Below are 25,221 nucleotides of genomic sequence, written 5' to 3'. Positions count from 1 at the left end.
AAACAACATGGTTGCGTGATATAGGAATTATTAGGTGTTTGTGATCCTTTAGTATTGTGTTTATTTCTAGTTGAGAGGGAAATTATTATATTTATTCGATTATTCAGGGTTCAGCTTTTATGTTACATCATGAGTTTGGTAAAATAATGATACGGACTTCTACGTAAATCAAAAGTATAGTCCATCAAAAATTCAATCTGAAGCAGTGAAGACAAAATTAGGTCGACGTTTTTTCCTGTCAACCGTAAACAACTTGTTTTGATCAATTTGTAATTCTGGCGTTTATTACTAGCACAGTTTCCAATAACAAACAAAATGTCGAGTGCAGCAAGATGTGGACGAGTTGCACTTCGTCACTTTGGATCAAGAACTACAGGTAATTTGTTGGAAGGACAAAAAGGATTTTTTTTTTTTTTTTTGTAACGCGCACACACACACACTTGTAACACAATCGCGCACACCAACCCCCCCCCCCCCCCAACAACCCCACACTAAATATTAAGCTGAACAAGGAACATATTTTGTTTAATATGTTTCTTGTTCAACTTATATTCATTACTATGTATTGTTTAAATATTTGTTGAAAATAAAATTATTGTTTTGCTGTGATGTACAAATGACATACTGGTAACTGGAAAATATAATTGTTAAAATAATGTTTATTTAATACTTCATCAGGGCACAATATTTCACGAGAACCGTTGTTCTGTTCGCGTGCTGGTTACGCAACTTTAAAATCATGTGAACCGCCATTTAGTTACGTGGTGGACAATTAATTTCTAAAATTAAAAGTACCCTATCAGAAGTCAGATTGAAAATCAGTTATTTTTTAAATACCTTTGAACCACCAATGTAGCATAGAACCGTAGTTAAAGTGTTTTACAATTAAGGAGGCCTCACTCATCGTTTACTAGAACTATATTCATGGACCCGAACAATCGGTTACCTAAGTAAAACTCGTGTGAACTGACTTCTGGTTACCTAAGATTTTGTAATACTGCCCCCTGCTTCATTAACAAATTAGAAAAAAAAGAAAAAAGAAAGAATTGTTTTATTTAACGACACACTCAACACATTGTATTTACATTTATATGGCGTCAGATGTCAAATTAGAAACATTCTACTTGAGTGTTTAATGTTTGTGAGGCTAAGTATCTGAGATCTGCGCTTTTCCCCACACTTAGTAAATATACTGAACTGAGACATAATTTCGTTGTGACATCCCCCTCTCTCACTAATTTTTTTTTACCATGCAATAGGGTCAACTTAAAATCAGATACAAGGTTTTAGAAACCATTACACACAGTCCTGTATTAATACCCAACCAGGCCAATCTCGCCCAAATACCATGTTCTTTGATTGGGCACCTGATGAGCTAAAACACTCAGTGTCAATACAGCCTCTAATCTGGTCGATGTTTTACGATCGGTTACATCAATTAAATACTAGTGAGAAGATTTAACAGTTTGTTATTACAACTTGTCATGCTTTAAGTATAACAAGTTGTTTAATCCGCTACAGCAATCAACTTACTCCAACAACTTAGCCTGTGTTGTCATTGACAGTGGTAACAGTTAATTAATCCGCTTGTTCGTTTTTTTAGTCCGGATTAAAATTATAGAAATCGTTGTTAACAGGAAGCGGCCCTCGATTACTGTTGCTGGTGTGGCCTCTTGATATCCCAATTTTTGATTTATTTCTTCTCTGCTTATTATTATATTAATCTTTCTTTATGTTCATATTTTTGTGTGGTGTGGGGTGGAGGTTTTTGGGACCCGTTATTTTGTGTTTTTTCCTGCCTCTACGTTTGCCCACCTCAGATTTTTTAAATATAAATCCACAAGCCGTCGGGCATGGTAAAACTGATAAATTGATATTCTAGAAGCCCTGAATTTCACAAATGCTGAACATTTTAATTTTATGGATTATCCAGAAGTTGAAGTAACAGTGGAACAAAATTAAATGTTATATTCATTTGGTATTTAATTAATTAGACACTTTTGATAAAATTCACCTACTGAAAGCTGTGATATATACACATGGCTTGTGGCAGTTGTGCTTTTGGTAGCCGAATATATTGCTAACATAAGACAGGTGAGAAAATACTAGGTTTTTTTGTATATTAGAGCTACTTTTGTTGTGTGCACAATTAATATAATAAATATGCTACATTTGGCCTTAGAAACCATTTCAGACTCGACATAGCATCCAGGAACTTGGTGTGAAAACAACAGACTTTAATTCAATGTTGATTAGATGTTTACTTTTTTTTTTAATAGAAAAAATGTATTTGGGATTTGTGCAAACTGGTATTATAACTTCTTTTATTTTTTTCAAAAAAGATTTTACAGGGCTTGCCCTGTACGTTGCCAGATTAGCTAATTGCTAATCTTTATACGAAGTGGCTAAACATTTAGTCTTTGGCTAATAAAATATTCTTTAAATTACACCACATTTTAATCATTTTGAAGGAAATTCTCTACAAATTAAAAAATTGGCTAAAACAAAATGTGTTTCAGTGTAAGCCCTGGTTTTATTTTGACAGCTGGAAATCTTGCAAAACATGTTATTTCACAAGAGATTGGTATTTCTATGCAACAAATAATAATTTTATTTGGAAACTTGATATATATTCAAATAGAATTTATTTTAATTATTAGTATTCATTTTGCTAATTAATTGTTGGTCTGGGATCGATCCCCATTTGTGGGCCAATTAGGATATTTCTCGTTCTAACCAGCGTACCACGACTGATATATCAAAGGCCATGATATGTGCTATCCTTTTTGTGAGATGGTGCGTATAAAATATCTTATGCTACTAATGGAAAAATGTAGTGGGTTTCCTCTCTATGAATATATATGTCAAAATTACTAAATGTTTGACATCCAATAGCTGATGATTAATAAAGCAATGTGCTCTAGTGGTGTCATTAAACAAAACAAACTTTAACTTTGACTAATTAATGTTAAATATATATCCTGATGTCCTGGGCCTCGTTCTACAAATCAATCTTAGCACTACGATGGTCGTAAATACCTACCAACTTGACTGCAGCTTTTATCTACGATCACCAGCCTGTTCCATGACTGTAATGACTGTAATGTAGCTTGTAACGTAAATTACAGTGAAAATGTACAACTAGTGTGAAACAGTTGTAAGCCACTAACGTAGATTTCAAATGGCAGTTAGATGATGGTTTTGATAATTTTCTAAGAGTATACTAACTCTTTGTGTAAAAAGTTATCTAATATACTCGATATTCGATGAAAAACATTCTAGGCCATACAACCTCACACGAAAATATGGGAGATAACTCTCATGTCTTATGCATGTAGCAATTATCACTTTGCAAATAAACTGATGTCCGATACCAGTGTATACATCCAAGATGTTCTAAATAGTCAGTAACCAATTTATTATTTAACTAATTTGTACTTCTTCACAAAGATTCTTTTTTGAAAGAAGGGACACTTACAACTACCATTTATAAGGAAGCTTTGTAGAACTGTTATATAAAGTTTACAGTGCCAGCCGTAAAAGTCAAATTAAGTCACTGTAATTAACCTTAGCTATGATTGTTTTGTGGAATGGGGCCCTGATATATAATCATGAGATCACTAAAAGAATACTACTTGAAACTTATTTAATGCTTTCTCTGCACATTTTAAGCTATGACCATTTTGGATCTAACTTATGTGATTAGTTAAAAAAAATTTAGTCTGGTGTAAGAGGAAACCCAATTTTACCTCTTAGGGTCTAGGTTACTCCTACCAAATACATGTATTCATTATCCAATAACGGGAATGATTAGCCTTTAATGTATTAATTAGTCTTGGGGCAGTGGTAGGAACTGCAGTGTTCAATATTAAACATTTTGGGCAGTATCCCAGTTGGATACTAACATTTCAAACTCTGGTATCCCACCTGAGAATTTAGTATCCCACTTAAATGAAATTCATAAATAACATTGTAACAAACTTGGACGACACTGTTCTCATTCCCAATGTAATGTTACACCGCAATTCGTGAAATTCGCAATCAAATAGAATCAGCAAAAATAATTGTGGCATTTATTTTTGCATAATAATGACAAAAATTAATATTTAGCAGTAGTCTACAAGTGTTTCTGACATTACTAATGATAAACCGTATCAATGTTCTGCAGATGTGGTCATCTCAAATAAAATTTGAAGGGAGGAAACTTCCAACAAAAACAATAGCGACTTAGCGATTCTCAGTCTATTGCTATGCCGCTCTTGCTCCAGTGTAGCATTAGACTGGGTACAAGTAGGGGGAGATATTGTTACGGCGTAGCATTAGACTGGGTACAAGCTAGAAAATACTGTTACTTAACTTCACCAGTAAATGACGACTTTCATTGTTTTAGTGAAAAATAAAAATGCAGGATTAAAAAATAAAAACAACATTATATGGTATCCTGTTGGGATACTGGGTTCTTGAAGTCTGGTATCCAAAATTAAATTCTGGTACCCCCGGGATATCGGGATATCGTTAATCTCAAACACTGAACTGGTGTGTGTGTTTAGTGGGAGTAAAGAAAGAAATGTTTTATTTAACGACGCACTCAACACATTTTATTTACGGTTATATGGCGTCAGACATATGGTTAAGGACCACACAGATTCTAAGAGGAAACCCGCTGTCGCCACTACATGGGCTACTCTTCCGATTAGCAGCAAGGGATCTTTTATTTGCGCTTCCCACAGGCAGGATAGCACAAACCATGGCCTTTGTTGAACCAGTTATGGATCACTGGTCGGTGCAAGTGGTTTACACCTACCCATTGAGCCTTGCGGAGCACTCACTCAGGGTTTGGAGTCGGTATCTGGATTAAAAATCCCATGCCTCGACTGGGATCCGAACCCAGTACCTACCAGCCTGTAGACCGATGACCTGCCACGACGCCACCGAGGCCGGTTTAGTGGGAGTAAGGACTAAGTCCATTTAAAGCAATTAATTTTACATGACAGCTCTAGTTAGCTTTCCACCACTGACCCCATCCTATGCCCTAATAGCTGGTAAATCAAAGGTTGTGGTGTGTGCTGTCCTGTGTGGGAAAGTATGTATAAATGATTCCATGCTGTTAATGGAAGAGTATAGCAGCTTTCCTCAGAAGACTGAGCCAAATGATTGACATCCAATAGCTGATGATTAATCCTTGTTGTCCAGTCGTTAAACAAAGAAAACTAAAAAAAAATGTATCATTCAGGGCTCGCCTTGTGACGTCCCATGCCAAATTAGCCAATAGCAAATTTTTATACGAAATGGCTACAAGATTTTGTCTTTGGCTACTAGTATCTAATAACAAATTTCGTTAACTTTAAATTAGCCACTTTTGAATAATTTTGAAGGAAATACTTTAATATATAAATATGTTAAAAATTGGATGAAACAATTTATTCCAGTGTGTGTTCTGATCCCTGATCTATATCATACCCAGGTGCTTTAATATTTGCACCATTTTAATTTGAGTTTACTTTATTAATATACATGTATACATGTACATCATAAGAAACTACCGGAAAATGTATTTGCATTAGTGGGAAACAAGGGGCGGGACGTAGCCCAGTTAAACAAAACAAAAAAACAAATATTGAGAAACAAAAAATTAAAACGTTTGCTTTGTTTAATAACTACACCACTAGAGCACATTGATTTATTAATCATCGGCTATTGGATGTCAAACATTTGGTAGTTTTGACATATAGTCTTAGCGAGGAGATCGATCCCAGATCGACCGTGCATCAAGCAAGCACTTTACCAGTGGGCTACGTCCCGCTCCTAGTGGGAAACAAAGCATCAATGTTTGTATTTTTTCATTTCAGGCCCATCCATCAGTAGAGTTAAATACTTACTGTTTCCTGCCATTGAAGAGCAGCGGACATCCGTTGCTTCCTCCGTGATTCTGTTCAGACGGTTCAGCAGTCAGACGGGCGGAGGAAGCAACGGGGACAAACCCCCTGTCCAGAATTCTTCACATGGAGACAAGGGAGGGGACAAGAAAGGATCGGGTCATTTACGATGTCCTAAATGTGGAGATCCGTGCACCCACGTGGAAACCTTTGTCTGTAAGTCATCATTCACGGACATATACATGGATCGAAATAGCTGCCTGAAAAAAAAACAATCAATTTTTTTAGATCTAGTAGCAGGTTAAAATAACAATTAACCCATTAAAACGATAAAACAATTGCCGATCCTTATTCTAGAGAGAGAGATGTATGTACAATTATCTCATCTGTTGTTTAGCTTGTGATTCTCTTATGTTTTAATTCCATATTGCTCTACAATACATCTCAGACTTATTTCCAGCAGGACAAATGTTTTTTCTCAGTGAAGATATATTTATCTTGACCTGCTATTTTAAAACAAAAATCTTCAGGGCACCTTTTACTTCCTATTTCGAGCCCTGATGTACCTATACACCTGAGAAGATGATACTTTTTTTCTTTTTTTTCTTACAAATTATTTTTATCTTGCCAAAAAGTGAAGTTGTGGAATTTATATATGCACATTGTTTTCCAGGTTTGGAAATGAAACTGAAAATAATGCAAAAATAACTTGGTCACTAATTTGTTATGTTTTGTTTACTACTTTGAGAGAGAGAGAGAGTATTTTTAACCAGGGCGTAAAACTTGGCACGAACGATTTTATCGTTCGTCTGTCGGTTATGCAAAACCAGTATCAACATAAATGACAGATCGTTCTTGCAAAAGCTGTAATCATTTGTCAGAGTTGTTATTATTATTATTTTTTTAAAGTATCACTGTTTTTGGAAGTAAATAAGCCTCATTGCTGGTGTGAGAAAGATACAATGTATACATTTGAATCAGCATCGCAGTCGATACAAAGTCGACACTTTGAAGGTACCGCGGTGATACAAAGTCTGTGCAGTCTTTAGAAGTCTAAAAAAAGTTTAGTTATATAGTTGCACATTCCCTTTGATCATTTTGCTACATGTACAAAATCATATGCTGTTCGGAAATTAAAGGGACTGTCCCAAGTTTCAGTCAGAGTAAGAGTTCCGTCCCCCACCCCAAAAACAAAATAAACATATGTCCTATTTTTTCTTTATTTTTTAAAACAATGTCTTATCTTAAACATGTTTTAAATGTAAAACACTACATGCATAAAAACATTCGGGATTTCCTATGACTTAATTATTTCAAATTTTGTTTGGCGGGTGTAATGAAAATCTCTCCCACAGCTATTCCAAGCCAATCAGAGTAAGTCAGCCGATTGCGGATTCTCCTTGGAGTTCAGTCCTTGTATAGCTTCTTTCGGACTGAATCAGGTCTATTAATAGCAAACGCGATGATATTCTATCGACTGTACCTAGTGTCGGACAAAATGACTGCTGATATTAACTTTGTGACTGTCACAGCATGCCAATACATAGCCTCATCTGGCTCATGCAAAAGTACCTATGCAGCTACTGAGACTGATTTAGATAAAACCCATTTTGCCTGTCACAAGAGCATGCCAGGTACCACGTACTACGATCATGCACAGTGGTGTGCGAGATTTCGTGCCACAGTCGCAAGAAAATTGTGCTCTCGTTACTATGAATAGCATTTTACAGAATTTCTAATTTCCAACGAATCGAAACTAACATTAATAAATGTTGGTTAAATTATATCGAGGTTTTAAAATATCATCAACAGATCAAATTTATACTTGTTGAAGCCTAAATTGAAATTGGTTAAATATTAAAAGTAAAGTAATAATAAATCTTCCCCAAAAGATGTCAAAAACGACCTGGCACAGACATGCTCAAAATTCTAGTGGTATATGAGCATGTAAATACTAAGTGTTATTGGCTTGGATTGGCTTGGTCGGGTTAGGACAAACCTGCATTTTTATTTTCGCTTGGTAGCTTTTAAGTTAGTCCTAGAACACAAAAAATATATTTTCGTATTTATGATAGGAAAAAGCTACAAAAATCACTCATCTCAGATTGTCATTTGAATATCATTGTCCATTAATCATTTCATTTGGGCAAGACTTCCAGCATTCAGTTCATTCAGGATTAGGGTTAAGGTTGGTGATGGTATTAGCAAGCATGCTGGACCGTTTGGAAGTCTTTCCTTCATTTGTATCCCAACTACTGAAGAAAATCGTTCGTGTAAACACAAAAGCCACACGAACGACATATTGGTTCTCTGAAAAATTCAAATTTTATTTCCTGTTTAATATGCCCATATACCACTAAGGTTTCAGGCATGTCTGTTGCGGGCCAAATCTCTGGATAGCCAGCGACTTGGTCCGGGACAGAATACTACTTTGAGCATTAATCGATGACTACTAAACCGGGCTCTCAGACTCACCTAAAAATAGAGCATTTACTAGTATCAGATATTCAGGGTCAAACTGAGGGGTAGATTTATAGTTATACATGGCTATATAACTAAGGACGTGTGTTGTAATTTTATTTTTTAGGATAAACAAAAGTTTCATAATACATATTCATATTTCAGCATCAACTCGGTTTGTAAAGTGTGAGAAGTGTCACCACTTCTTTGTCGTACTGTCAGAGACGATTCCAAGAAAAGCTTTAAAGAAAATCGTGATGACAGATTAGGTCAGAAAAAGAAACCACCACCACCACCACGAAAGGTAAATTAAACTTACAATTTCTTTTTAAATACTCAAATTAATAATTATAATATTTTATTTATATTTTTATCCTGTTATTATGAAGAGTAGAATTAGATTAGCATATTGTATAAAATTGGTATTATGGCAACTTTTATAGGACCTGGAATATTTAAATGTTCTCTATTGTGTGTTTTTCTTTCTTTGCATCTTGAAAAGCAGGAGTTTGCATACTTGAGGTCTAAGAGGTCATAGGATCGAACAACACTGGAAGACCTATTGGTTTTTACAATTTCTATGAATGATCTATATTTGGTATATCAAAGGATAAATCCATTTGCATATTGAGACAGATTTTAAAGGATATGTGTACACAGGACTGTCATGTTCAGTCGTGTTTATTTGAAAGTAATATTTGAAAACCCCTTTATCCATTACACAGTACAAATATTTCCTTCAGATTTATGAATACCTTGAGAAGTATGTCGTCGGCCAAGACTATGCAAAGAAGGTTTTATCTGTAGCTGTCTATAACCACTACAAACGTATCTATCACAACCTTCCGACCAACTCGTCGTCGAGTAAACCCAGCTCTGAGGTGATCCCTCCAGATCCCATCCGTCAGTATCCTAATACATTTTCTCCTCGAGGTAAGTTGGCCAGAGTTTAATCAATGTCTTAGTACTATTTCACCATCTGTTCCGCTTTGTGATCGACATATATATATATACAAACTGCAGCTGGACTAATTCACAATTAATGTCAGTGATAGAAATAAGCAGACTGTTTGGCTAGTCCTCCGCACAAATACATCTAGAAATCTACTTGTCTGCCAAGATTTTCACTTGTCCAATTAAGTGGTTTGTTGTATTCAAGAACAAGGACAATGTGTTTGACTGCTCGAAATGATACTACATTGTACATTTTCACTTGTCCAAGGTACAGTTTGCTTGTCCAAATAGATTTTCACTTGTCAGGACAAACGGACATGTGCTTATTTCGAACGCTGAGCATTATATATAGTTAATTAACAAAATGTAAGATCATTGCTTCAGTGCTTGTCAGATAGTAAAAAAAAAAAAGAGTTGTAGATTTTATTAGCATTCTTATCAATGTATTTACAACAAACTTGCTTCTGATTGCTATGTAATATTTAAGCTGATGTTGATGTATTTACACAGACATGCTTCGGATAGGAGCATACTATTTGGTTTAAACTAATTCCCCCCCCCCCCCCCCCCCCCCCCCCCCCCCCCCCCCCCCACACACACAAATGAAATACTGTGGTTTGGGATTGACCTATATTAAGGCCTCTCCCTACAGTTAACACATACACATATTTGATAAATCAAGATGACTGACGCAAAAGTATGAAATAATTTCCACTATAGTATGATTATCTAGAAGGCTAGACAGAAAGAGTAGACAAATAAAGTAAAATATATGGTAATATATAAGTTGGTGTTTATGTATTTACACAGACATGCTACATAGAGCTGTATAATATTTAGCTTGGTGTTGATGTACTTACACATACATGCTACATAGAGCTGTATAATATTTAGCTTGGTGTTTATGTATTTACACAGACATGCTACATAGAGCTGTATAATATTTAGCTTGGTGTTTATGTATTTACACATACATGCTACATAGAGCTGTATAATATTTAGCTTGGTGTTTATGTATTTACACATACATGCTACATAGAGCTGTATAATATTTAGCTTGGTGTTTATATATTTACACAGACATGCTACATAGAGCTGTATAATATTTAGCTTGGTGTTGATGTATTTACACAGAGATGGTACATAGAGCTGTATAATATTTAGCTTGGTGTTGATGTATTTACACAGACATGCTTCAGATAGCTGTATAATATTTAGCTTGGTGTTGATGTATTTACAACAGACATGCTGCAGATAGCTGTCAGTGGTCCCGGCAGTCCCCTTGGACCCAGTCTACAGCAGCAGCAGCCACAATCCGAAGACCTGACACGGCGGTCCGACATTCTCGAGTCGACGAGTCATGAGCTGCGTCTTGAGAAGAGTAACATCCTCATGCTGGGATCCACAGGGTCAGGTGAGTTAAAAACATCGTTATGCTGGGACCCACAGGGTCAGGTGAGTTAAAAACATCCTCATGCTGGGACCCACGGGGTCAGGTGAGTTAAAAACATCCTCATGCTGGGACCCACGGGGTCAGGTGAGTTGAAAACATCATCATGCTGGGACCCACGGGGTCAGGTGAGTTGAAAACATCTTCATGCTGATATTCATAGGGTCAGGTGAGTTAAAACATTCTCAGGCGTTCAGTTGAATTAAAAACCAGTGGGTTCAGGTGAGTAAATAACATGCTAGGAACCATGGGCTTAGGTGAGCTAGAAACATGCTAGGACCCACAGGGTCGGATGAGTTAAAACATGCTAGGACCTACAGGTTCAGGTAATTACAAAGCTTCTCATGCTGGGACCCATGGGGATCAGGTGAGTTAAAACATGCTCAGACCCACAGAGTCAAGTGAGTAAACATGCTTAGACCCACATGGTCAAGTAAGTTGAAAACATCCTCATTCTGGGAACCATGCTTAAGGTGAGCTGAAAATATACTGGGACCTACAGCATCAGGTGAGAAAACCTGTGACCCAGGGAGTCAGTTGAGTTAAAAACCTTCTGTGGCCCAGGGGGTCAGGTGAGTTAAAAACCTTCTGTGACCCAGAGGGTCAGGTGAGTTAAAAACCTTTTGTGGCCCAGGGGGTCAGGTGAGTTAAAAACCTTCTGTGACCCAGGGAGTCAAGACCCATACGGTTCGGATGAGTTGAAATATCCTCATGCATGGAATTTTGGAACTTGCATACTGAATCGTGACGTGGTAGTAAATAAAATGTTTCCTGCTATATTTGCATGTTATTTATGTTTTGTAATTTATTTTACATTATCTTTCAGGCAAGACTCTGCTGGCTCAAACCCTTGCTCAATGTCTGGATGTTCCATTTGCAATCTGTGATTGCACGACCTTGACACAGGCTGGCTACGTTGGTGAGGACATCGAATCTGTTGTCGCCAAACTGCTGCAAGATGCCAACTATAATGTTGAGAAAACACAGCAAGGTAGGCACTACCCACTGACTAATAATAAACGGATGTAAGCGGTAATTAAAAAAGAAATGGCCATGTCAAAGAACACTAAACATAATTTATTATTACGGTCATTGCTGGAAAGTGTAGGGCATGCATAATTATTGACATATGGTGTTAATTTTTGAATATTATGTTTATGTTTACATCAGGTATAATCTTCCTTGACGAAGTGGATAAAATTGGCAGTGTTCCAGGAATTCACCAGCTGCGTGATGTGGGTGGTGAGGGTGTTCAGCAGGTTAGAGATTCTTTCATTTATCTCCCCTTTACTGTATAGGTTGCATTACACCAAATTGAATGCCAGAGGCTACCATGTGAACATCTGTAGCTATAATGTACAATATATCAAGCAAACAGGTAACAATAAATATGAATATTACAACCCTCCCCCAAAATATTACTTGAAAAAAGTGGAAAGATTTTATTGCTATACCATCACGTTTTCTTTTTTCGTCTTGAAATGAATTTTATATAAAATTTTATATTGCAATTAGTTTCCGGTATACTTTTTAATTCACCCGAATCATTTTGTATATCCTCGGCATAATCCCGAATGTTTTCAAATTCTTTTCAAATCACTGGCATGGTTTTGCAAGTAAGATTTTGATTGGTCGAATGAAAGGTCAGCTGGACATGAGCTCCAACGGACTGCTGTTAGATCAACATGTAATAGTGGAGCTAATTTTAATTAGATTAAGGTTGAACCTTTGACTACCTGCTGATAAGAAATAACACCAAACAATTTCCTTTACTAGTGAAATATGTTGTTATTTTGTTTGACAGGGTATGCTGAAGATGTTGGAGGGAACGATTGTGAACGTGCCCGAGCGGAACTCGCGGAAACTGCGTGGTGAAACGGTTCAGGTCGACACAACCAACATCCTCTTCATAGCTTCGGGTGCCTTCAACGGATTAGACAGAATAATCAGTCGGAGAAAAAATGAGAAGGTTGGAATTATTTGTCTTACTAACTGATCATGGTTTGTTGTAAAATTAAACATTTAAAGAGTGCTATGCAATTTTAAATGTTAAATAGTAGTTCCTAATCAATTTTCAGTCGGTTAATTTTTTTTGCAAATAAATGAAAAGTCTTAAGTACAGTCAGACCTGTGTTACATAGCAGAGAGTATCAAAAATAGCATTTTAAGACAGGTGGCTGCTTAATACAGGTTAGTTTATACCGGATTAGATGATTTGAGGCAATACAAATGTGGCCTATTAACTATAAACATAGTAAAACTAACATTGACCAGCACTATGTACTTAATATTATCTTGGGGATGGGATCGCCTGATGCACGGACTATCTAGGATCGATCCCTGTTGGTGGGCCCATTGAGCTCTTTCTCATTCCACCCAGTGTATCATGACTTGTATATCAAAGACCATGGTATGTGCTATCCTGTCTGTGCATATAAAAGATCCCTTGCTACTAATGGAAAAATGTAGCAGGTTTCCTCTAAAATGACCAAATAGCTGATGATTGAGAGATCAATGTGCTCTAGTGGCATCGTTAAACAAAATAAACTTTTAACTTGTAACCAACATTAAACAACCCTATTTTCTTCTCAGTATCTCGGTTTTGGGGCCCCGTCGACAACGAACGAGGGTCGGCGGGCTGCCACGGCAGCTGACTTCAAGAACCAGGCGGAGGGGACGGCAGCGGCTGAAGACAATGAGGAGCGAGACGCGCTGCTGCGGAAGGTGGAGGCGCGCGACCTCATTGAGTTCGGCATGATCCCCGAGTTCGTGGGGAGGCTCCCCGTCATCGTGCCCTTCCACTGTCTCACCGAGGACATGCTCGTACAGATTCTCACCACCCCGAGGAATGCGCTCATCCCGCAGTACCAGGCGCTCTTCAGTATGGATAAGGTAAAATTATTATTATTTTTTTCTACTTCACCTGACCTCAAATAAAGACATACTCCCCTGGGGATATTAGTGTGGTCCGAACATCCCAACAGCCAATTGGATGGCTAAAATGTTTTCCAATGAGTCATCTACTTCTTGTTCCATTCACGTTGACTGTAACACCCTTTATGCCTTTTGTTTGAGGTCAGGTGAAGTATTCTTAAAAGGGAAAACACTCCCAAGTTTTTTCCATTTTCCTTTTGTAGGTGATAAAGGGGACTCGATCAAAGTTGTGTAATGGTTGCTGTGTAGGGATAAATATTACTTGAAGATCTGTACAATAATGGTTCTAACAATGTAAGACCATTATAACTTAGGGATTTATAAATTAAACAGTAGTTTCTCCATGATCACAGAGCAACACCTCCAATTGCCCATGGCAGTCGATAATATTTTAGACCTTTATTGTTGTGGACTCGTCACTTTTTTTATATATCATGGCATATTTTTTGATGTAGGCATTTGATTAATTGCAGGGGTTGCAAAGATAAAACTGGATGGAATTGCCAAATTCCATACTGTCAGAAAATGTCCTAGCGGAAAGCCTGATAGCCAATCGTATTTGTCAGATTTGTAATTTACTGTATTACTATAACCGTGACTGATTGCGACTTTGTGTTTTGACACAGGCTCACCTGGATGTTAAGCCCGAGGCGATGAAGGCAATCGCGTTGATGGCGCTCGAGAGGAAGACTGGAGCCAGGGGTCTCCGGGCTATCATGGTAAATATTGCAATTATTATCCATGTGCTTCACGGCAAACAACTTCACATGTGGTGTCCATAGGCTTAGAAACTATGTTGGGATGTCACACCTGTACTTTATAGCAGCATTTAAGCTGCGCGGCCCAATGTCTCAAAACATCGTAAGCCTATGTTTGCACATAAACGTAAATCTACAACTAATGCCAAACACAGGTAAGCATATGACCTGTTTTAACTACTAGTTGCAGACATAAATTTACAATTATGTTTTGTGAAATTGGCTCCAGTGCCATACCTTAAAAACTACGAGAAAGTACACTAGGTATAGAGTTTAGAAGTATCCGTTTAGTCTAGCTGGAGAAGAGTCCATATTACTGCACCCCCAATGCTGTTGGTTTTTTACTGCCCTATCCCCTTGCTTGTCACTAGTAAGAAGTAACCTATATCATATGTCAGCTTTATTGTGGTGTGCACTTTTGTTTCTGTGTATAAAACAAGTGGTGTAATTTATTTCAGGAAACCATACTATTAGAATCGATGTTCGATGTTCCCGGGTCTGACATATCGACCGTGATAATCACACACGAAGTTGTTGAGGGAAAGAAACCTGCAGAGTACATCCGTGAACAGCGCGAGCCCACGCCTGAATTGGAGGACGAAAACGTGTACGAACAGGAAGAAATAAAAATGCACCATTCATGAGATCGTCATGCCGTGTGTGCACAGCGATGGAATTGAGTGAAAGTGTTGTACTGGACTTTTTATTTGTTGAACGTTTGCTGTATATTCAGCTAGTATTTGGAGCAATGCAAATAGTTTACAACAATGTATCATTAAATCATTTTGACGCCATGTTATGTTAAATACAGTCAAACCTGTTACAGCGTCCAACTTTGTTAAAGAGGCTATCTGTCTTTAGAAACTGTTCTACTGTATTAACCAGCCACCCGTGTTAAAGGATAACCTTACTGTTCTCCCAGCATATGTAGTATACAGTCAAACCTGATGTAGCAGCCACCTGTGTTAAGAAGCCATATTTTCTGTTCTTCCAAATCATTTAATATGGTATAACCCAACCTGTATTAAGCAGCCATCTGTCATAGAAGGTCACTGTTTGGATACGCCCTTTGGTTTCTGTTTAACACAGAGTTGACTGTATTCTCTTATCAGCTGATTTACATTATAATAGGCCACGTTGCTTTCTATTACATCCTCCAATATAGAATTTCAAACTCTGTGGTATGTGCTGTCCTTTGAATGAAAAAGAAGATATAAAAGATATCTTGCTGCGTTTTGTTACAAGTAGCCTATGTGGTGTTAGCATATGTCCTTTCATTCTGTAGACAAAATGTTGACATATCTATATCCTAGACAACCCCAAAATAATATAGTAATTAATCTCAGTTTGCTAAACATCCCCTTGTCTCTGGAGGTCATCTTACTTTGTTTCCAAACAATCTATAGTCCTTCCCACAGGGAACGCCTTTTTTCAAACTACAAGTTATTTATTTCTGAGCTGATTGTTTTCTAAGGGACTGTAGAATAGTACATCCATGGAAGAAGTTTGTTTTGTTTAATGACACCACTAGAGCACATTGTTTAATTAATCATTGGCTAATGTGTGTCAAACATTTGGTAATTCTGACATGTAGTCATCAGAGGAAATGCGCTACATTTTTCCTAATGCAGCAAGGGATCTTTTATATGCACTTTTCCACAGACGGGAAAGTACATGCCACGGGCCTTTAATCAGTTGTGGTGCACTGGTTGGAACGAGCAAAAACCCAATCAGTTGAATGGATCCATAGAAGTGGTTCGTACATCCATGGAATTTGTCAGGTTGATAAAATAAACAGAATATTATTACTTGTATACCATCTTTTTCCCTCAAGTATAGTATAGTATAATTTGACCTGTGGTAAGCAGTGTGTTGCTTTAAAAGACCACCTTACTATATTATTCCAAATTGACTTGCATTTAGCAATGAACTATTTGAAGAGGATGTTTTCTCATGTTTTGATAAGCGGCTGCCTTAAACAGGTTTGACTGTATGGTGTATTGTTATATTTATGGGGCATTTCCATAGTTAAAGCTTAAGAGACAATACTAAAGTAAAGCTTGTAAAGTATGATATTGTGTATCGTTAACTTGTGGACTGATCTCGTTACAGAGCCCTATGTTGTACACTTGAAACATTTCACAGCACTGCACTAGTTAACACCATTTTCAATAAAAAATATCAATCCATATCTTGATTTAAATTTAAGAATATTTTGGAATTTTGTTAATTGATTTCTGTGAAATTTAACTTAACAGATAGAATTCATATTTTTTAAAGTGCTTTGGTGAAATGTGAATTTGTATTCGAAATAATAGATTCATATTTAATTTTTTTTTGTCAAAATGGTGTTACATTTTGTTTGATGTATATTTAAGAATATTTACTAACATAATGGCATTTGGTTGGGATTGCACTGCAGTTGTAAACTATTTTGTTGTATGGACACTTGCTTTGTTTTCAAACTGAGTTGTAAGAGATCTTTTCTGTACTTAATTCAATGACATTTTAAAAACTGGAATGTGGTATATTAATATTCAATGTTACACAATTGTATTACATCATTGAACTTGTAAAAATGTTCATCAGTTTGAATTTTGTATCTAAAATGTACTGTAGTTACAATTTCTAATACTTGTATTTATTATGAATTTTATTTATGTTTGTGGCTGGTAAATTTTGTTAAAGATAATGTGTGTATTTGTATAAATCAACTGATTTAACATGATAAATAATAATCGAATTATTTTTCTTTTGTTTTTCATTTTTTTTCTCTTCAGTTGATCTTCATGCTCAGTATTTGAAAATTAATTTAACTTTGTATTCGGAAGCTTATTATATATTCTGTTTTATCTTCCAGTAGTATATTTCAAGACAACTTTTATATCTATTAAGAAAACAACAACCAACAACAACTAAAAAAACTTAACCAGTAAACACTAACATAGCTCTAGCAATAAAGATGTCAAAATGTTATTTGAAGTGTTTAGCATGTTCGTAATATGCATGTTCGTCATATTGTGATACAACCCTATCAGCATTGTCCTTAATTTTGTGATATTTCTTCATAAAGAAAGTGTGTAATAGTTATAATTGTGATTTTTGGAGCAATAAAAAAAGCTAGTTTTTACTTTTAAAAGTTTTTTCTTACTGTTATTACACTGAAAAATACATAGTGAATTAAACAGAGCGTTGAAATATCTCTAATTATATTCATTTCAATGCTATCAATACTGAATTAAACAAAAAGGTTTTTAAAGGCTTCCATTTATCTCTGCTGCATTTATAACTTATTTTAATCAAGAGACCACAACATATCAAATCGCTATACATTGCCGTTAACTATATAGATGTATGTCACACTTGTACACAGAAAATAATATGTCGGTGTGTGTCTGTGTGCACATACTTATGGTGTAAAGGTATACTGTGTGTGTGTGTGTGTGTGTGTGTGTGTGTGTGTATGTAAGTCAATTGTAAGTACAAAAAATGCAATACCAGACGAGGGCTGTAACTGCAATGAGCGTCGCATTTGTTTTACTTACAATATAAAAGATCCCTTGCTGCTAATCGAAAAGAGTAGCTCATGAAGTGGTAACAGCGGGTTTCCTCTCTCAATATCTGTGTTGTTCATAACCATATGTCTGACGCCATATGACCGTAAATACAATGTGTTGAGTGCATCGTTAAATAAAACATTTCTTTCTTTTTTTGTTTTACTTACAGTGTTGAATCTGTTGCTATTTTAACATTATTTGAACTATGGGCCACTGAATGTGGAAAATGTCCATTTAGTAATGGGTGTGAAATATCAAAGTTAGTCCCCATAATTTTTTAAAAATAGAATTCCTTATCAGGTTTTTGTGGGAGTCAGCCAATATATGATGTCAGTTATATCAAAACAGCATTTACTGTCACATGGATTGCTGTGTATATCATGGGAATACGTACATGTAACATTTCATATACATTGTTTTGTAGCCATTCCTACTTTTTGTGTTTTTGTCTTCAAATAGTCTGTGCATTTTGTTCTTTTTGTTGTACGAAAAAACATTTTGTGTCCACCTAAAGTTACTTTTTACAATGCTTGAAACTGCCAAACTCGTGACATTAATGTTTTTCCTTTTTGGTTGTTATTTCTCCAAGTCAGTTTTGTGGTAATATTTTGCTTCATTATTTTTTCAAGTCAACTTTTTTGTGATAATATTTTTCTTTATTTTTTCCCAAGTCAGTTTTTGTAGTAATATTTTCCTTAATTCTTTCTCTAAGTCAGTTCTATGTAGGTTTTGTTTGTTCGTTTCTATCAGTTCATAGACATGCTTTTATGTAGAGAAAGAAAGTAAAACGTATATTGATAATAATTGTGTATTTTCCATATGAACAGTCTGGTCACGTTACTGTATTTCACTGATATATGATTACACACTTTCTGCCATGATATAATTTAATAATTTCTGATTGGACGACATCACTAAAAAAGGAAAGAAAATTGCTTCATTACATCAAATAGGATGTTATTACGTAAAACAGGTCATGCAAAGAATGTTCGAAACATATTTATGTGTATTTTTAAGTAAATAAATTGTGTTTTGTAATTATAAAGATTGTTTGTCATTTGTTGTTAATTTATCGATGTAAAACGATCACATATTTAGCATAAAATCATTTAACTATTCTACAATTTTCAAGTTGTGACTGTTATACATCGATAAATTCACAAAACAAATGACAACAATTATTATATAAACATGCAACATGTCCTGGTTTTTTTGTCACATAATTAAAGTTGATGGTTGGATCTGTAGGGTCTTCGACCCTTGTTGTAAGGGTTGATGACCTACACGGAACCACTTCGGGTGTTTCCCGGTCTTAACTAATGCCCCACTACCGGTACATTGTAGTTAATTTTTTTTTTTTTTTTTTACGACACCACTAGAGCACATTGATTTATTAATCATCGGCTATTGGATGTCAAACATTTGGTAATTCTGACAGTCTTAGATAGGAAATCTGGTACATTGTTCCATTAGCAGCAAGGGATCTTTTATAAGTACGATCCCACGGCCTTTGACAATTCCAGTCATGGTGCACTGGCTGGATAGCCCATTGTGCTCACCGGCGAAGATCAATCTTAGACCGACTGCGGATGAGGTGAACTCTTTACCAGTGGGCTTCGTTCTGCCCCTTGGTACATTAACAAAAGCAAATTGCTTTCAGCAGTAGGGTTTCCTCTCCTGTTATCTAGACCAAGTTCCCAAATACCACAGTTGTTAGAACTGCATTTGTTTTCAAAATGTTGCGAAGTATCCTAAAACAAATTGTCCTTTCCTTTCTGTCTAATTTTTCTTTTATTGAGTTGTGGGACTTTTTTGTCCACATCTAACCAGTGTATTAGCTTTGCCACCAGATTCCTGTTCAGTGCTGTAAAATTAGTTCTTCAACGTTTAGTAGCATACAATCAAAATTGCTCAGATGGTTACTATACTGACGTCCAAAAGAAACTTTACAAGATCTGAAATTGTATTCTAGAAAGCCAGCAAATGGTATGGTGGGATATCAAAGTATCATGAAGTTCAACATCTAAAAGATGCAATGCACTTCGTGATACATGCAAAGTATCTGCAAGGTGGTTTCTAAATTGTTATTTTCAATTAGCACCAATATTTATCAAATTATTCAAATTTTATGAATGTAGTTTCTTTTGGATGATATAAAACAACCACTGTTCTAAGAGGGACAACCAAATATTCACCCAAATTAACTGATTGTACTATTAGTACAAATATTACATGTTGACGCTTCTATGTGTGTCTTATTATCCCAGGTTTGTCTCTGAGTCATTAAAGAGAGTGTCCTGAGTTCTCTCCCATTGTTAAGATGTTGCTGACTAATGCTAGTTTCAGACTGTCAACTGTCATGACGGAGTTGGCCAACTCGACGGTTGCATTATAATTTTCCCAACTCCGGACTTAAGACGGGTGAGCTCAGATTAAAACTAATGGGTTATACGACGAGAATCGAGTTGTAAGAGCGCGCAGATTAACAACTAATGGGTTATACGACGAGAATTGAGTTGTAAGAGAGCTCAGATTAACAACTAATGGGTTATACGACGAGAATCGAGTTGTAAGAGCGCGCAGATTCACAACTAATGGGTTATACGACGAGAATCGAGTTGTAAGAGCGTGCAAATTAACAACTAATGGGTTATACATCGAGAATCAAGTTGTAAGAGCGTGCAAATTAACAACTAGTGGGTTATACGACGATAATCGAATTGTAAAAGCACGCAGATTAACAACTAGTGGGTTATACGTCGAGAATCGAGTTGTAAGAGCGTACAAATTAACAACTAATGGGTTATACGACGATAATCGAATTGTAAAAGCACGCAGATTAACAACTAGTGGGTTATATGTCGAGAATCAAGTTGTAAGAGAGCTCAGATTAACAACTAGTGGGTTATACGACGAGAATTGAGTTGTAAGAGCATGCAGATTAACAACTAATTGGTTATACGACGAGAATCGAGTTGTAAGAGTGATCTGACTAGCAACTGGACAGTTGTAGAAGTTGTGACAGCAGAAAGTTGGCCAACTTTGTGCTGGCAGTTGGTAGTCTCTGTGAATCCAGTGTCTTTCCGATTATCGTATTGTTTTTGGTTCCTCAAATAATTTTACTAAAAAATATAATTTAAAAAATTTACTTGCAAAATTATTGAGGTAAAATTGAGATTGATTTGTTATAAATATTGGAATGACCAGAAACATGCTGAATATACAGAGACTGATATTCTAAACAATTTTTTTTTATTTACTATTTACTATTAGTTATTAAAAAGGCTCTATTATGGAAAACCTTTTACAATGGAAGGAAATGCAGGACGTTCTCTTTAAAGTTTCTCTGATGACTTAATTAGTATTAGCTTAGACTGACAGTATGTATTACAGTTGTGTTCATTGTTAGTTGTTATCATGATTATTTGTAGTATTATGTGGTGGGTTTTGTGTTTGTTTTGTCAAATAAGATAAATGGTTAAGTAATGTTATGGTTATGTTGCCAATACGTTTTATGACGGTGTTCAAAAACTTTAACAATTTATTATTATCATTATTATAACATGAAGGGTTCAGTAATGTTAGGGTTATGTTGTCAGTATGTTTTATGACTGTGTTCAGAAACTTAGACATTATTTATTATTACTACGATACGACGTCACAGTAAATGTTTTTGTAATACCAAATGTTTGCGAGGTATGCCGTTACCATACAGATTCAGTATTTAAAATCATGGATGAATACAGGGGAAGAATCCAGAGTAGGTGCACCTCTCCGTTTTTGACGACATTGTATACCCCTTTGGCTATACTAATGTAGGGTCCCAGGCACATGCGTAGGGATTTTAGCAGGGGGGGGGGGGGGGTAGGGTCTAGACTCTGGTGATCAAAATTTATAGAAGGGGTCAAGTCATGCCCATCTGGAAAATATATTCAGAAAAAATAAAATTTGCTTGAGTAGGAAGGTGTTTCGACCTCTTACACCCTCCCCCTGCACATGCGTAGGGATTTTAGCAGGGGGGGGGGGTAGGGTCTAGACTCTGGTGATCAAAATTTATAGAAGGGGTCAAGTCATGCCCATCTGGAAAATATATTCAGAAAAAATAAAATTTGCTTGAGTAGGAAGGTGTTTCGACCTCTTACACCCTCCCCCTGCACACATGCCTGCTCTCCCCGTACACATGCCTGCCCTCCCCCTGCACACATGCCTGCCCTCCCCCTGCGCACGTGCCTGCCCTCCCCCTGCGCACGTGCCTGCCCTCCCCCTGCGCACGTGCCTGCCCTCCCCCTGCGCACGTGCCTGCCCTCCCCCTGCGCACGTGCCTGCCCTCCCCCTGCGCACGTGCCTGTCCTCCCCCTGCGCACGTGCCTGTCCGTGCGCACGTGCCTGCCCTCCCCCTGCGCACGTGCCTGCCCTCCCCCTGCGCACGTGCCTGCCCTCCCCCTGCACACGTGCCTGTTCTCCCCCTGCACACGTGCCTGCCCTGCCCCTGCACACGTGCCTGCCCTCCCCCTGCACATGTGCCTGTCCTCCCTCTGCACACATGCCTGTCCTCCCCCTGCACATGTGCCTGTCCTCCCCCTGCACACGTGCCTGTCCTCCCCCTGCACACATGCCTGCCTGCCCTGCCCCTGCACACATGCCTGGGTCCTTACACACTTGACATCAACACTTGGTGCACTAAACATTTACGTGTAGAACCCCCCAAAAATACATGTCTGCGAGGGACAGTCAAGATGTTTGTAGATGTAGGTATTGAAAGTGATGACAGACCAACAATAATGGTACATGTACCAGTAAAGAGAAGAGACCTGCTATATATCAACTTACAGTATTATTGTGAGTAAAATATACATCACGATTGCAACAAACTTTCACTACCTCTCTCCAATGTCAGTCTTACATTGTGAATCCATGTAATTCTTGGTGCTCTTTTTATTGCCATTATAGCTTCTTGATGGATTAACGAAGATATTGCCACAATGCATTTCCTCTTCCTATATATGGAAAACTTAGTTCACGTAATTCAGGCAAAAATAAATATCTCAAGTCTTGATTTATGCAATATTGAACCCCAAATAAAGAATTAATTTTACTCTAGCAAAACTCACAATCCAAAAGTGGCCTCTCTTTATTACTATAGTATTTAAAATTCAATACTATGTTATGGCTTTGTAAATTCGACCCACAATGTTTGAATTACTTTAGACTTATGTTAAGCAGTTAAAAAATTGGGTTGTATGTAGCTCAGGTTTTCCCCATCCCAACCAGAATGCCTGGTATGACTGGTATGTTAAAGGTTATGGTATATGCTGTTCCGTGTGGGGAAAATAACAATAGGCATAGAACCTGAATGACTGTAGTTGAAAACCTAGTGATCTTTAGTTTGTAGACAGTGTCAAATAATTTCAGCCATTATTGCTTTTTTAACTGTTTATCTTAGATACACTTGCTTAAATTATCTATTTTGACAAATTCAATGGGTTTGTTAAGAATGCCGTGTTTTATATATATACAGACCTTTATATTTTACTAAACTGATTCAATCTACAGTTAATGCTAATTCAGTTTTCTGTTGTACAAGATTTTATTTATCTTATTGTGTATATATATATATATATATATATATATATATATATATACATATATATTATTATTATGTGTCTGTGTAGAGGAATGCAGATTGAAGAAACCTGTTTTTTTCTGCTGTGCTGAGTGACTGAAATAAACGTGTATGTCTCTAGTGTCTTGTTTGTAATACATGATGTTGTTTGTAATACTCACATGTCTTGTTTTGTAATACTCACATGATGTTGACATGTATAATCTGCTGTGTATAGATATTTAGCATTGTCTACTGACTGACCTCATAAGCATACAAGACGGGGTAAACAATATACAGATATTCAGGCAAAATGTGCTAACCTAACATCTTTTTACTGTGTATTTCCATCAGTTGTTTAGTAGTAGTAATGCTAATATGAATAAATGTTGATTCGGGCATTGTTGTTTAATTTGGGTAAACACCAGCCTGCCCCCCACCCCCATACAAAAAAATGGGAGCCCGTACGCCTATGACTGAGCTCAAACAATAACCTGACCTATTACACATCTAGGGGTGGGATAGAGCTCAGTTGGTTTAGTGCTCGCTTGAGGTGCTTGCATCACAGGATTGAATTACCTCGGATCAATTCAACTGATTGGGTTTTTTCTCTTTCCAACCAGTGCACCACAATAGTATGTACTTTCCTGTCTGTGGGCTAGTGCATATAAAAAATCCCTTGCTGCTAATGGGAAAATGTAACGGGTTTCCTCTGATGACCGAGTCAAAATTAAGAAATGTTTGACAATGATTAATTAATCAATATGCTTGAAAGTTAGTCTTTGTTTAATGACGCCCATAATAATCGCCTATTGGATGTGAAATCCACTACATTTTTCCCATTAGTAGCAAGGGATCTTTTATGTGCACTTTTCCACAGACAGGAAAGCACATACCACGATCTTTAACCAGTTACCCCGGTATAAGGGCGGGGTGTAGCCCAGTGGTAAAGTGCTCACTTAATGCGTGGTTGGTTTAGGATCGAACCCAGTCAGTGGACCTATTTGGCAATTTCTTGTTCTAGCTAGTGCATCACAACTGGTATATCAAAGGACGTGGTATGTGCTATCCTGTCTGTGGGATGGTTCATATAAAATATCCCTTGCTACTAATGGAAAAATGTAGTGGGTTATCTCTCTAAGACTATGTCAAAATTATCAAATGTTTGACATCCAATAGCCGATGATTAATAAATCAGTGCTTTAGTGGTGTCGTTAAACAAAACAAACTTTACTTTGACCAATTGTGGTGCCCTGGTTGGATTGGAAAAACCCCCAAGCAGTTTAATGGATTCATCGGTGTGTTTGTCCTACGATTCAAGCACCTCAGGTGAGCACTCGACCGACTAAGCTAAATCCCACTATTATTAAATATAAAGTATTCCTACCGGTACTCAATTTGACAGGATTTTGTCGTAGACTGAATGCTTAACTACAATTGTAAACCTTCCTACAGGAATTTAAGAGTTGCATGCTATCAACATTGCTGTATGGGGCAGAGAGCTGGAGAATGACGGAACAAGATGTCAAAACTGTCCACCTTTCACACGACCTGCCTCGGAAAAATTCTCAGAATCTTTTGGCCGCAAACCATATCCAATGAAGAGTTGCTTGCCAGGTGTCAAAACAAA

At 36.9% G+C, this 25,221-nt stretch overlaps 1 protein-coding gene and 1 long non-coding RNA gene across 2 annotated transcripts; one reads left to right on the top strand and one right to left on the bottom strand.

The window, feature by feature from the left end:
* The first annotated feature begins 3 nt into the window (after positions 1–3).
* On the top strand, positions 4–19,034 carry LOC121383862 (ATP-dependent Clp protease ATP-binding subunit clpX-like, mitochondrial). The gene is given in 12 exon segments (XM_041513963.1): positions 4–376; positions 5,850–6,092; positions 8,502–8,558; positions 8,561–8,640; positions 9,080–9,269; positions 10,534–10,704; positions 11,567–11,731; positions 11,911–11,999; positions 12,545–12,709; positions 13,333–13,632; positions 14,301–14,393; positions 14,891–19,034. Coding segments are annotated over 12 exon segments (1,800 nt in total). The 5' UTR covers positions 4–315; the 3' UTR covers positions 15,077–19,034.
* LOC121383873 lies at positions 17,179–23,984 on the bottom strand. Its single transcript, XR_005959308.1, has 2 exons — positions 22,125–23,984; positions 17,179–21,963 (listed from the first exon to the last, which is right to left on the bottom strand). It is a non-coding gene; the product is annotated as an uncharacterized LOC121383873 (long non-coding RNA).
* Between the last annotated feature and the right edge of the window lie 1,237 nt (positions 23,985–25,221).

The sequence above is a fragment of the Gigantopelta aegis genome, chromosome 2 (genome assembly GCF_016097555.1).
Source record: "Gigantopelta aegis isolate Gae_Host chromosome 2, Gae_host_genome, whole genome shotgun sequence".
NCBI classification, from domain to species: Eukaryota; Metazoa; Mollusca; class Gastropoda; order Neomphalida; family Peltospiridae; genus Gigantopelta; species Gigantopelta aegis.
Note: the sequence above shows the minus strand (reverse complement) of the source record. Positions and strands in the feature narration are given on the sequence as shown.